The sequence below is a fragment of the Ammospiza caudacuta genome, chromosome 1 (genome assembly GCF_027887145.1).
Source record: "Ammospiza caudacuta isolate bAmmCau1 chromosome 1, bAmmCau1.pri, whole genome shotgun sequence".
In the NCBI taxonomy this organism is placed as follows: Eukaryota; Metazoa; Chordata; class Aves; order Passeriformes; family Passerellidae; genus Ammospiza; species Ammospiza caudacuta.
In genome coordinates, this window is record NC_080593.1 from 152414532 (window position 1) to 152427966 (window position 13435).

General features: G+C 42.4%; 1 protein-coding gene across 4 annotated transcripts in view; it reads right to left on the bottom strand.

The window, feature by feature from the left end:
* The window catches only part of TSNARE1 (t-SNARE domain containing 1), a 470695-nt gene that overhangs the window by 208151 nt on the left and 249109 nt on the right, over window positions 1-13435 (bottom strand). For 3 of the 4 annotated variants that reach the window (XM_058814721.1, XM_058814730.1, XM_058814738.1), the window contains one exon: window positions 12559-12726. In XM_058814721.1, coding sequence (XP_058670704.1) covers window positions 12559-12726 — 168 coding nt within the window. The remainder of the gene's footprint in view (window positions 1-12558; window positions 12727-13435) is intronic. The other variant, XM_058814748.1, reaches the window with a different exon arrangement.

A 13435-nucleotide genomic window follows, 5' to 3' on the forward strand; every position in this document is an offset into this window, starting at 1 on the left:
TGTGCATGACAGAAATGCTGTTCATGCTTTTCCGTGGAGGAGTTTGAAAGTCATTCAGAAGGAGAGACCAGTTCATTGGCAGCATGGCAGTCAGTGGATCTGTAACAATTCCCCATAGCTGGGGATCCACCCTATAAGTAAATTACCCACTCACCAAATTCCTGAACTTTATTTAGGGAATACCAGCCATATTTAAAATCTACTCTTTTATGAGAGACTCTCCTTGGATCTCTCCTCAGAACAAGCAATAATCTTCCTCCTGCCATCCAAATAAAAGGAAGGAAGTTCCTCTAAATCTTAATAGGCAAGCTGTAAAAAAATTGTGACATTCAGCAGCACCTGGAGCTGAATGGGAAGATGCAGGACTAAAAGACACAGAGTCCTTAATCCTCAGACAGGGAGACAGGTGACTGGTGGAGAAATGCACAGCCAGTTCCCTGCTTGCATTTAAAGCTCTTTATTCCCTGGCTCAGCAATTCCGCTGCGGCGTTTATTTTTAATGCTTTATTTTTGCAATTTGACTTTCTAATGGCAACACCTGAAGTCACCTTCCTTAACCCTTCTCAGAGATGTAAATTGGAAAGAACACCAGGGGGAAACAACTGAGGGAACACGACTTAGCCCTGTCAGACTTCAGTAGGAGGTGACCCCCTCCTAAGCAACCAGCACCAAAGGTGCAGGATTTCCTTTTTTTTCCTCCAGATACACTCAGGATAGAAAGACTTAATCCCAAAAGTCCTTGCATCCCAATGCTGACACTTATATTTACAAGCATGAGCTGAAATCAGGGAGGCAGAGGAGTCATGGGGTTTGCTCTCAATTTCCTTCCACCCACCCCTCCCATCCCCACTTTACATTTTCGGATGCATTTAGCAAGGAAAAAGAGGATGGGGAGAAATACCTTGTGTGACAACTGAAATGCTCCAGAAAATTCATTTTTAAGGACTGTTTTAAAGGATCCTGCCAAACACAGGGGCTGGTGCTTACAGAGCAACTTTTGGATCTGGGCTGCTCACAGCACCCAGTGATCAAATCAGGCTGAAGGACTGAAATTTGCAGCAATTTGGAGGATTTTTATAGAGACTGTCAAAACAGGACTAAATATGAAATTCTGCTGAATCACTGCTGATCAAGACATCCTTCACTTTGCCTCTTTACTGATCTCCCACTCCTGACTGCCCCTACCCTACGCTAAAAATGACAAAAATAAAGAGTCACTTCTGCTCTCACCTGAATTTTGTTGAGAAAGACACAAACCCCTGGAAACCACAGGAGGGAGACTCTCCAGGTGTAGTTGTGTCTGTTTTGGGCAGTGGGGAGAGCACATGGGATGCTTGGTGCAACCCCCTTCAGCTGCAGGGATTCTGGGCAGATGCTTTTTTGTCTGAGACTGAACCATCAAATTAATGCAATCCCTGTTAAATTGGAGTTTTGTGAAGGCACTTTCATTCACCTGTTTGGTACAGATGACAGAGCAGCTGAAAAGACTCCATTCTGAAGGAAAATAAAGCCCAATGTGCAGACCAGACCCACTTAGAGCAGTCCACTGCCTCTCTAGGCTAAAGATGTGAAGAGAAAACTTCCTATCCTGCTACAATCCTCAGATTATTGTCCACTATTGACTTTTTTCCTGCTAGGTAGCAATGAAGTTGCAATAAGAAAGACAATCAAGAAACTCCAAGAGCTTGGGATGACTGATTAAGGGATCAGGAGCACAAACAGTGTTGTCCTCTGTCCTCCCAGGAGGCTGAAGTGAGGTGGGGTTTGGTCTCTTCTCCCAAGTAACAAGCAAAGAACAAGAGGGAATGGCCTCTAGTTGCACCAGGGAAGGTTTAGGTTGGATATTAGCAAAAAAAAATTCCCAAAAGGGTTGTCAGGTCCTGGCACAGCTGCCCAGGACAGTGGTGGAGACATCATCCATGGGGGATTTAAAGAGGTTTAGATGTGGCACTTGGGGACATGGTGTAGTGGTGAGTTTGGCAGTCAGATCTAGGGTTTGATTGATGATCTTAAAGGTGTTTTCCAACATAAGCAATTCTATGATACTGTAATTCTTCAAACTCATTGAATTTGTGGCCAATTCCTAAAATTGGTTAGGCAAAGAGAGAGTAGCTGCTACCTTCAACCACTGGTCTTGCAGATGTAGTGAGTTTTTTTCCTATATGAGGAACCAACAGCCTTTTCAAAGAGCGTATAAGAGCTCTCACTGCTGCATGAGATTCAAAGTTCCTCCTCCTCAACACCAACACATATCTGGGCTCTCACCACTTCCAGGAGAGAAAAGGGTCTGCCAGGGACCATGAGAGGGGCAAAATGAGCAAAGATTCCTTTTGCAATAAAGCATAGTTCAGAAAATCAGCACATGCTGATCAAAGTCACTATAGGTTATGAAAAAACACAACGTGGACACGCAGCTTTCTGATGGTAAAAAGAGAACTTTTAATTTTTTACTCTAACATTTATAGATTTTCAAAAGTGACAGTGGATTGGAGGGTGACAGTGCCACCTCTCCAACGAACACTGGATAAACTAACAGTGCATTAAATTTCTCTTCTTCTATAAAAGAATGCAAAACAACAAGTTATTAACATAAAGTGCGTGAGAAAGTTCATTACAAGAATGTAAACATTAGAAGGCTTAGAAAAACTTAAAAAATCAGGGTGACCCTCCAGCACTCAGCTCTGAGCACTGACTCCCTTGTGCACATCTGTCTCAGTCCCACAACACCCAAAAACTCATCTTTTAACCCCTCAACACCACTTTGTCTCACACAACTGACATTCACCTGTAGGCTTTCCCTCAGGTGTGTTTCATGTCTAAGAGCACAGAGCAGATCTTTCCCTCCTGCCCTCATTCCTGCAGCCCCATCCTCACATCTGAAGATTTTTCAGAGGTTCTCAGTCTCTGACAGAGCAATCTGTGCTTTCAGAGAGGCTGCTGTCCAGCATCTCCTGATAAAGTCATGATATCATGGGTGAAATTTCATATCCAGCAATTCCCCCCTGCAGGGAAAATCTGCCTTCAGTTACAAATGAGGATCAGAGTTTTCCTTGAGCTTCATCCAAACTGAGTGGATGACTGTGTTTTCTGAAGAGCACATTCCTTCTGCCTCACAATTCAAACAGGGAGAAAAATTAGAAGCTAAATATGCCAGATCTTGTGTTTGGATCTCTCATCCCAGCACAGTCTGAAGAGAATTGTGTATGGAAGTACGGAACAAGCAGCATTTTAATCCTGGCACTGATCCTGACTCTTTCCCAGGTCTTAAGCAAGGCATTTACATTTCTATGGAGCTCCAATGGCAGAGAAACAATCCACAATGTCTCAGTCTCAGTTTCTCCAGCTGTGACGTGGGAATGGGAGCAAGGTGAGAAATCCGTGGCAGCTTTTATCCCTCGTGGGAGAACTGACAAGGAAAGATGAAATTCAGGAACATTTGTTCCAAAAATCAGCAGCTCCAAAGGCAGAGTTAAAAATAAGCAGATGTTTGTCACTGTAGGTACAGCAGAGAATCATGGAATAGTTTTGGTTGTAAAAACCCTTAAAGTTCATCTTGTTTCAACCCCCTGCCATGGGCAAGAACATCTTCCACTGTTTCAGGGTGCTCCAAGCCCCAGCCAGTCTGACCTTGGACACTTCCAGGGATGGGGCAGCCACAGCTTCTCTGAGCAACCTGTGCCAGGGCCTCACCACCCTCACAGGGAAGGGATTTTTCCTAGTATCTGATCTGAACCTGCTCTCTTTCAGTTTAAAGCCATGGAACAGTTTAAGACCTGGAAAGAAGGAAGTCATAGACATTCCCAGGAACACTTTGAGCGATCCAGAAGAATCATTTTAGTCCTGACAGCTTAGTAGAAGATGTTAAGAGTGAAATTACAGAAAACTGTCATGAAATGTGCTGATTTTTGGTCTAAAGTCCTTCTACCACACATCCTTCAATAGCAATACTTTAGCCTTAAATCAGAAGATGTTTCAACTTTTTTCTTTATATCAATAAGCATCCACATTTTCAAAAAATGCAGATTTTGATGCCAACATGAGCAAACCACATCTGCATTCCGGTTATTGCTGGACAAGAGAATTATGAATTCTTCTGAAACATGACTGGTTATATCTCTGCATCAAAACTACAGAATAGTTTGAGTTGGAAGGGACTTTAAAGATCATGTTGTTCCAACCCCCTGCCATGGGCAGGGACACTTTCCACTGTCCCAGGTTGCTCCAAGCCCCATCCAACTTGGCCTTGGACACTTCCAGGGATGGGGCAGCCACAGCTTCTCTGGGCAAACCCATACAGACCCATTGATGGCACAGGGTCACTTCAGAGGACTTCTCTTCCAGGGACATCCACCTTTCTGATGGGTAAAATATTCCTAATTATTTCCCCAAATAAATGGCAAATGTGGTGTGAACAGAGGAGCAAAGTGTGAACTCCTGCCCGTGGTGACAATGGATGGAAGAGGAGGGAGAATGAGGCTCAGGAGCTCACACAGGGAGGGAAATAAAGATGTTTTGTCTTTAGACTGAAGCAAGATTAGCCCATGAACTTTTGGTAGCCCTCAGTGGTGCAGTCAAAGGAGGTGGAGAGATAATGGGATCATGAGATCACAGGATAATTCAGGTTTGAAAAGGCCACAGGAGAGCTCAAGTCCAGCCTCTCACTCACAGCAGGACCAACTCTGAGGTCAGACCAGAGTTTATCCTGCTGCTCAAGGGTCTAGCTAAAAATTTGCACCGAAGAAAATATATTATAACACTAAAATTTGCAATTCTCCATGGCTCCTAGGTGAGTATAATAGTCTTTCTGCCTCAAGTGAATCATCTGAGAGCCTCAATGCAGATGGGAAGAGGTGACTTCAGTGCAGAGAAAGAAATGACAACGAAAGGAGACACTGGGTAGATAAACGGTGAGCAGGGTGGTGAGGATAGACAGTTCAGTTCTGCAACATCCTCTTTCATAAAGGAGCAATTAAAATAATTAAAGAATACCTGAATTAAATGAGCCTGCACAGTGCAGAGGGCATAAACTAATACTGTCTTTGTCATCAGGCTCTAAAATTTGACATTCATTGTTAACAATGTTAAGAATGTGATTTTCAGTCTAATTTCTGTGAGGATGTGGGAGAATATTCCTGTCAAGGAGAATTTATAAAGGACCAGGCACCTTTTGGTAAATAGGAGGGAATGGGAGCAGGTCTTGCTGTAAAATGTGGATTTCATTGTCCTTCTCAGTCATCTCTTCCCTTGTTACCTTTGTGGGGTCTTTTCCATATCCTTGGTTCACTTCCCTCTCTGCTGAGCTCTAATGACAGAGGGCTGACTCCCTCTCCAGTGGTTCTTGAGATACTTCAGGGCTTTGCCAACAGGAACTTTTATATTTCCATGACTTAAGACTCACCTGCTGTTATCCCCCCCATCCTGACTGGGGAAAATCCTGATTTCCCCACCCAAAATAATTAAAAAATAAAGCACAGCACTCAAGTCAGGAAGAAAAGAAGCCAGACCTGCTGGGACAGCTCTTTAGAGCACTGCTAGAGGATCTCAGCTGGTTGATGTCTATTGATGTCGATTGTTATTAATTAGCATCAGAGCACTAGAGAGTGAATCACTCTAACCTGATGGGTGAGAGGGTAATTCCCCTTTGAGGCAGCAAATCACAGCCACAGAAATTGCAGTGCGGATGAAGCATTTGATGTTTGTACTGTCTGTGCTAACAGAAATAGGGGCAAGATGTTGCCTTTGTTGAGACAGTCATCATCTGGTGGCTAAAACTTAGGCAAAAGTGCAGTAAATGGAGGAGGAAAGTAACACATTCTTTCCACCAAAGAAATATTAACATTTAAGCAGGAGGATTTGCAGAAGAAAACCAATATTTCACCACCAGCACTGGAGATCTCTCTCTTTCCAGCTCTCTGCCTTATCAATGCACATTGACAGGTCATACAGGAGATTTTAACTCAGCTCAACTTCTGTGGATATAAATATGCAGATGTGTCTTCCTAAAATTCAGATTGTTAGCAAATTATGTGTGTCTCAGCACTATTTTCTCCTTCTGCAGAGGAAATACTTCACTTTTAGTAGGTTCTAAAGTCCATCCCTATTCAGCAAAGCTTTTAAGACACACATAAGGGATTTGCTGAATCCAGGTTTTCATTACTGCCTCCTTCATGCAAGCTCACTGAAGGAATAGGGCATGAAGGAAAGGGTTTAGGGCAAGACTCCCTGACACTTAACAGGCTTTGGATAAGGCACTGGAAATGTAAGTGAGAAAAGGAAAATTATCTCTAGCACACAGTGGAAACCTCTCCAATTTAGTTGAAAACACTTCACTACACACAGTTTAGTCAAAAGGTTACACCTGAGACATGAGAAATTGCCTGGGGCTAAAAAAGATTTGTGATATATTCCTGAAACCTGGCTGTCTTGCAAAGGGATATCCAAGACTGCACACGTATCCCTGATGAAACATTGATTGCAAAAATATACAAGCTCTAATCATGTCCATGAGGAGAGGAAGAAATACAGTTTTAGCCAGGCAAGAAGAAAAAGTTTGAACTTTTGCGTGCAGTCACAGCAAAAGTGATGTGTGAGCAGAAAGGAGATGGTGAGAGAATCTTCACAATATCTTACCCAGTGGTATTTAATCTCCTGCCTCTCTTGGATGTACTGGGATTACAGAATGGATGGATGTGTATTGATATATAACAGTAGCACTTAATAAAGAGTGGGAAAATGGAAAGAGAAGAAAATACAGTGCGGGATGTGTTTGCTGTTTTAGTGATAGAACCTGAGGGAGCAGTCTGGAGCTGTGTCAGGGGAGGTTTAGGTTGGATATTAGGAGAAAGGTTCTTCCCCCAGAGGGTGGTTGGGCACTGGAGCAGCTCCCCAGGGCAGTGGTCACAGCACCAGCTTGACAGAGTTCAAAAAAGTTAACTTTTTTTTTTGGGAAAAGCTCTCAGGGACATTCTTGGGGTATCTGTGCAGGGCCAGGAGCTGGAATAAATGTTCCTTGTGGGTCCCTTCCAGCTCAGGATATTCTGTGAGCCTCACAGAACCCCTGAATCTAAATAGAATGAAACTTTTCAGATGTGCCTGGCATGACAGTGGCAGTTTGAAAGCAACATGCTAAAGATGTGCAGATTGAGTGGTTTTGACATGAAGGGAAGTCTCTTACAGGCCACAAGGGCACAGAGAGGGAGGCACAGTCAAATCAATATTCAATGGAAATGGCCACTGCAGGATTCCACTGGGATAGGCTGCTCTTTGTTCTCCAGGCTTGCTAAGGCTTCTCCAGTTTTCAAAGAGGCCAGCTGCGATTTTCACTACACCTCATTTCGCCCTCAGGCTTGCACAGTTTCCCACAAAATTCACCCTTAATTCACCTTGCTCTTCCTCTTCCCTAAACGTCAGTGAGAACTAGAGGAAATTTTTGTGATCAACTCATAAATCAATAGGGCTGCAGCTGTGCAAGGGCATGGGAAATGCCTGTTCCCAGGCATTGAAACTGCACTTCATTGCATGCACATCATTAAATCCCCTTACCCTCTGAACAGTGTGCCTGCACCAAAACTGCCTCTAGAAAATGTTACCTCTCAAACTGTGGCAATAACTGGGCAAGCACTGGCTAATCTGGGTCAAAAGTCTGTCAGGACATGCTTAACAACTAAAAAGTGCAATGAACACGTTATAGTGTCTTTGCTGAGTTTAATTCACTTGTGCAGAAATTATCTAGAAATTTTCCATCAGGACTTGTAATCTCTGAACTGGATCCACAGGGCTTTTTACACATTTCTTCTGTTCAGCTCTGCTACAACACCAAAATCCTATATACAGTCTGCTGCTGCAGGAGCAAAGAACTAACAAATGGGAAATAATTGAGAAGAGAGCGCTGAAGTGACTGAAAAGCCAGGGAGACCAACTTGTGAAGAGGAGGATAACTGCTAACATTTGAAGAGTTTGAAAGCCAAAGGGGAAGAAGAATTATTTGCAGGGTCCAGCAGAGTTTCACTAGGTGTAAAAAGCTGAGAATGAGAAAGGGATCTTTAGCAAGAACAGAGGGAAGCATTTCATCAACACCAAAGCCTGCTGGACCGTGAAATAGTCTCCCGAAATAAATGGTAGCAGTCCTGCTGCTTGGGTCATTTTAAATTAGACTGGACAGCATACTGGAGCTGGTTCTTTAGGGAACAACTCAATACCAGTCCCAGGGATGGCCATGTCAACGTGGCAGGCAGCTCTGCAGCTCAGGATAATTAGGGTCCCCAATGCTGTCACAAGGAGAGCTCGACACTCACACGGCGCCAGATCGTTCACGGATGGTGCTTGTCATGATCTTGTGTTATTTATACATTACTGTGAGTCAAAAGAGCCTCTGTGAAGAGACAGACAGAGCCCTCATAAGTCAAAGCCCTGGACTATTGAAGCTGATGAAAGGTATAATATAGCTTGCACTAAACTCTCCAAACTGCAACCATCGGTGAGAGATTTTACCGAAAACAGCCCTCAGCAAGGAATGATACGCGGTAATGAGGGAACAAGGAACATGTTTGAACTAACAAACACACTCTGCCAGACTCTGTGGGGCTTTCTTTTGTTTTATTTTTATTGTGCTTCATTTTCTGTCTGCCTACAAAGGCTTGAGTGACAGGCGTGGAGGCTGGCATCTATCACTTCTCTTCAAAACAGATAGGGAATAAACATCAACATTTCTCAGCAACGACCCAGAGGGAACAACCTCTCCTAAAAATAAAAGCATTTTCCTCACACCTGTTGCCACAACCTATCCATCTCTCCTTTTTTGCCGAGGGATGCATCAACTGAAATGCAGTTCCTGGGATGTGCTTTGCTTTCCTCAGGATATCATGGAATCACAGAGTGGTTTGGGTTGGAAGGGACCTTAAAGATCATTTTGTTTCAACCCCTGTGCCATTGGAAGAGACATGTCCCTCTCTCCAAGGTAGGAGAATGCCCACTCTGGAAGCAGAGCATGGGGATGGGAAATGCTATGAGAGAGGAAAATGGTTATTGGACCACCTTGAGGGAGGTTTTCCTCATTTTCCTTTCTCATCACCCCAGGGGAAGCTGTCTCCATGAGGGTGATAATGGGAGGCTTTCTGAATCAATACAGCATTTACAATCTTTTTTTATAGGTCTTTCCAGTCACCAGCTGAAATTCTGTGAAGTTCCCCATTCACTGCTTTTCCATTTCTTCTCAAACTTTTATCTCCTCCCATTTTTCAGATGACCACAGGTGCAAATGAAAGGTATGGGATGGTAAATTACATATATTATATCTATATATTTGCTATGACAGAGCTTGTGCCAGCACTGAGCACTGACAATGCACATTACAGTTCAGCTCATGTATTTCTGATGGCACATTTTACAGTGCTATATATAAAGCTGTTATGGCATCTATTATTCACTGCCAATACAGTTCAAGTTAAAATAGGTTTTATATAACAGTTCAAAGCAATATTTTAAGAAATAACACTTGTGTCAAGGCTGCTGTGTCCTACCAGATTTTGACATTTCCAAGCAATAAAGATCTTTATCCAAAATGTAAGGTTTTGGCGAGACATCTCCCTTGCAGACGTCTCTGGTTTTAATCTGCAAGCAATAGCAAAAGGAACACATTTAAATAAAATGAACAGCCAGGTGAACTTTTGACTTGGCTGTTATCTGTCTAGGTGGAAACTGTGAACTGCAAAGTGCCTCGAGGGATGTTCCCGACAGAGAACAATGTCCCATTAACCCAAACCTCTGAAGAGATTTTGGAAAACACACAAGTGGGAAAAAGTCATTGGAACATTAAGAAAACGTCTATTATAGGCACAATTTTATATCTCTTTTTCAGGACACAAGGTGAAAAGAGAATTTATTTCCTGATTTCTTCAGCAATGAAGAAGGTTTTTCTTGCAAAAAGGGCAAATTCAGCGTCTCCTAAGAAAAAGTTCCGCAACTGGTACCAGCTGCCAGGTACACAACTTTCTCTAAAGTTGTGTGTAATCACAAGATGTGATGTTCTTTCAATGTCTCCGGTGCTGCTCAAAATCTGCATGTTTCTGGTGCTGGATATGCAGAGACATGGAAATCCCAGTGAGACCAATCTACTTGCACAAAACAAGTTCTGCACATCTCTGTTCTTCATTCTGGTCCCCAAAGAACAAAGGACAACAAATGCTATACATCAAATTGGCAATAAATTTGTTTTATTAGTTATGTTTGACAGTTAGGAATAATGTGTCATTTTAACCTTCTTGGCTACTCACTGGTTGTGAAAATATAATGGAAAAAATTTGTTGTGGTGACTGTGAGCTCAAGAAATCCTCTGTGTACCCACAATTTCTACAGAAAACAGGGAAGTTTTAATGTGCAAGATGAATCCTTTCACAAGAAATATGCTCATGTGGGTCAACAAACAGAAAAACAAAACACAGTGAAAATTATTTAAAAGCACCATCTGCTTATTCAAATACAGCTGGGGGAGAGGAACAATGCTGTCCAAAAAAACTCATTTTCATTATATTTCTTTCAAAAGAGATGTTAAACAAAATACCATCGGTCCTAAATATTTTCCCCCTGAGGAGAAATGTTTAAAATACATTTGAAATAATGTTTGTAGAATGTAGCCCTCGTTAGAGGATGAACAGGGATCTTTGAGAGCAAAGCAAAATGGATAGAGGAGATGGGGAAAAAATGGCTCAGGAAGCAAAAGCCTAAACATCATTAACTGCTTAAGCTGACTGAATAATTAATTGCATATATTAAGCTATTCAGAGGTAAATTCATATAAGGCAGAAAGGTATTCAGGATCAAATCAACAGATAAAAACCCTGCACAATACATGAACATAGATTATTTTTTTTAGTATTAGGACTGTGATTTTGTTCACTTCATCCCCCTCAACCACCCCATCATGGCCACATGGTCCAGTGCAACTTGGTGCAGAGACATCAGATTGTGGCACAGAAATGGGATTTAACCAGCAAAATAAATAAAGATCTCTCCAAGGAGACACAACTGCATGTCTTGATTTTACAAAGCTGGTGGGCTTGAGGCGACCTTTGGGGTTGTCATTCGCCACTACCTAATGTGCAAATACTAAATGCAGGTTTTTTTCTCTGAGGAGGACAGGAATAATGTAAAGACAAATCAGAAAAGGCTCAGATTATATTTGAAACAAAAGAGATCACAAAATCACAGAACCATAGAATGGCTGAGGCACAACAATGGGGTCATCTGGTCCAACATCCCTGCTCAAGCAGGGTCATCCCAGACAACCCAGCACAAGATTCTGCTCAGGCTGCTCTCACATATCTCCAGTGAGCTGATGGTGCTGCTCACAAGCTCGTTTTAGAAATACATTTGCTACCATCCCTCCAGGAACACCCCAAAACATGTATTTTCCCTACAGTTTGTCCTGCTGGATGCACTCGAAGAGCAAAATGACAATTCACAGCTGAAGATACTCAGTGTGACAATATTCATTGACAGTTTCATCCCTAGTAATGGACACAAGTCCACAAAGCTCATTCATCTCTGCTCAGTGAACCACAACAGAAATTAGACAAACACTGACCTCAACCTGCTCCTGTAAAACTGTCAAAATTTCTAACTTGGAGAGTTAAGTCATATGTGGCCATCACTGTTTGCAATCAGAGGTCCCAAGCTCAGAGCACCAGCCCCCAGCAGGAACTTTTGTCCCCTTTTTGCTCTGTTAACTCAATCACAATTCCTGCTCTAGTGCAACCCAAAATCTATCCTGATAAAATTAGCCCAATCCAATTAAAGGACAAAGTATAGCCCTTAATTATATGTTCTGATTATTCTGAAGCCCTCTTTTTTTGGTTCATCTTGAGTTTAGGTCTGCAAAAGCATACAAATTAGGAAGGTTTAACATGTTCTTGTTTTACCCATTTATCGCTTAAATTTAACTAACAAGATTTTCCCAAAAGCGTAAAAAGGGAAGTATAAAAAGAAAAATGTGGGATGTTCAACTTATTCAGGCCTCTTTTTGTTCCTTTTATTGCATATTTTTACAGTGCTTTCAAGAAAAAAAAGGGGGAATAAAAATAGTATGTCCTCTTTTAACTACGTCAAGAATGTCCAAATACTTTGACACAGCAAAATACTGAATAATTTGAAAAGGTTAACAAGTTATTTCCTTTTGCCTACCTATTATTCTCTCTAATGGTAAAGCTGAGTGGTTTTTGCCTGTGACAAATTCCAGTTGTTGAAGTTGCTTTGCTGCAGAACCCAGCTCAATTAAAGCACCTCACCACAGACTGTCATGGAAGACTCATTGGGAAGAACCCAACCATCAGCCCATAAGCATTAATTAACTCTTGTCATTTTCATCACAAATCACACAAATTTCCAACTTTTTCTTCTATCACCGATTCCCATGTTTAGAAATCCTTGCTAGTCTCCCCCATTTTTAGCCACGCCGTACTGGCAGCGATGTAAATCAGGATTTCCTTCACGTTGAGCGAGGCACAACACAAGGATTTTGCACTTCCAGCTCACAAAACCTGGTGGTGGGAGGAGGTTACTGACCTCAATCTGCTGGATGGCCTCTTCCCGCTGGCGGATGGCTTCCAAATCCTCCTCCGTGATTTCCGAGAGCAAGGCTTGGTCCTGGCCCTGGCTCTGCCACACGCCATCGCCTCCATTAAAGATCTTCTCATCATCAGGCAGGTCAGAGAAGGGGGCCCTGGGGCTCTGCTGAGATGGGGGAATGGAAAGAAAGCAAAGGAAGTGTAAATGTTTTCCAGTTTTACACAGCTTTAGTGTGGGGAGAGGAAATATTGATACAAGAGATGGCATAAACAGTGGCGGAAAGGTGAAGAGGAGAAAAGTAAATTACATGAGAGGAAACATTTAAAGTCTCAAAGGGAATGTCAGGACCTGAAGTCAGATCTCCTGAGCTACTTTAGGGCCTGAGTACTCAAATTCAATTTTCCACAGTTCTGACAGAACAAAACACTGATGTGCAGCTGAAAAAATAACACATTTATCTTGTTTAATTTCCCTGGAAATTCTTCCTGAATTAGACACTTTCTCAGGCACAGAGAAATCCTACTCATTTGTATTGAAGACTTTATGATCCAACTTGTAACATGCAAAATACAAAAGTTCTAGTCTTCTCCATTTATGAGATAAACAGCAAAGCTTAAAAAGGGGGAAATCACTGTAGTGATGTGAGTGCAGAGTGATCAGCTTGGGCAACTCACGGGTCTGTGGTGTTCACACTGTGGAGTTTACCTGGTTTTTCTGACACACCTGATCACAGTCAGAGTCACAGAATGGTTGGGGCTGAAAAGATCTTAAAGAGCATCTCAACCTGGTCTGGAGCTCTTCCACGAATGGGGCAGCCACAGCTTTTCTGGGCACCCTATTCCAGTGCCTCACCACTCTCTGAGGAAAGAAATTC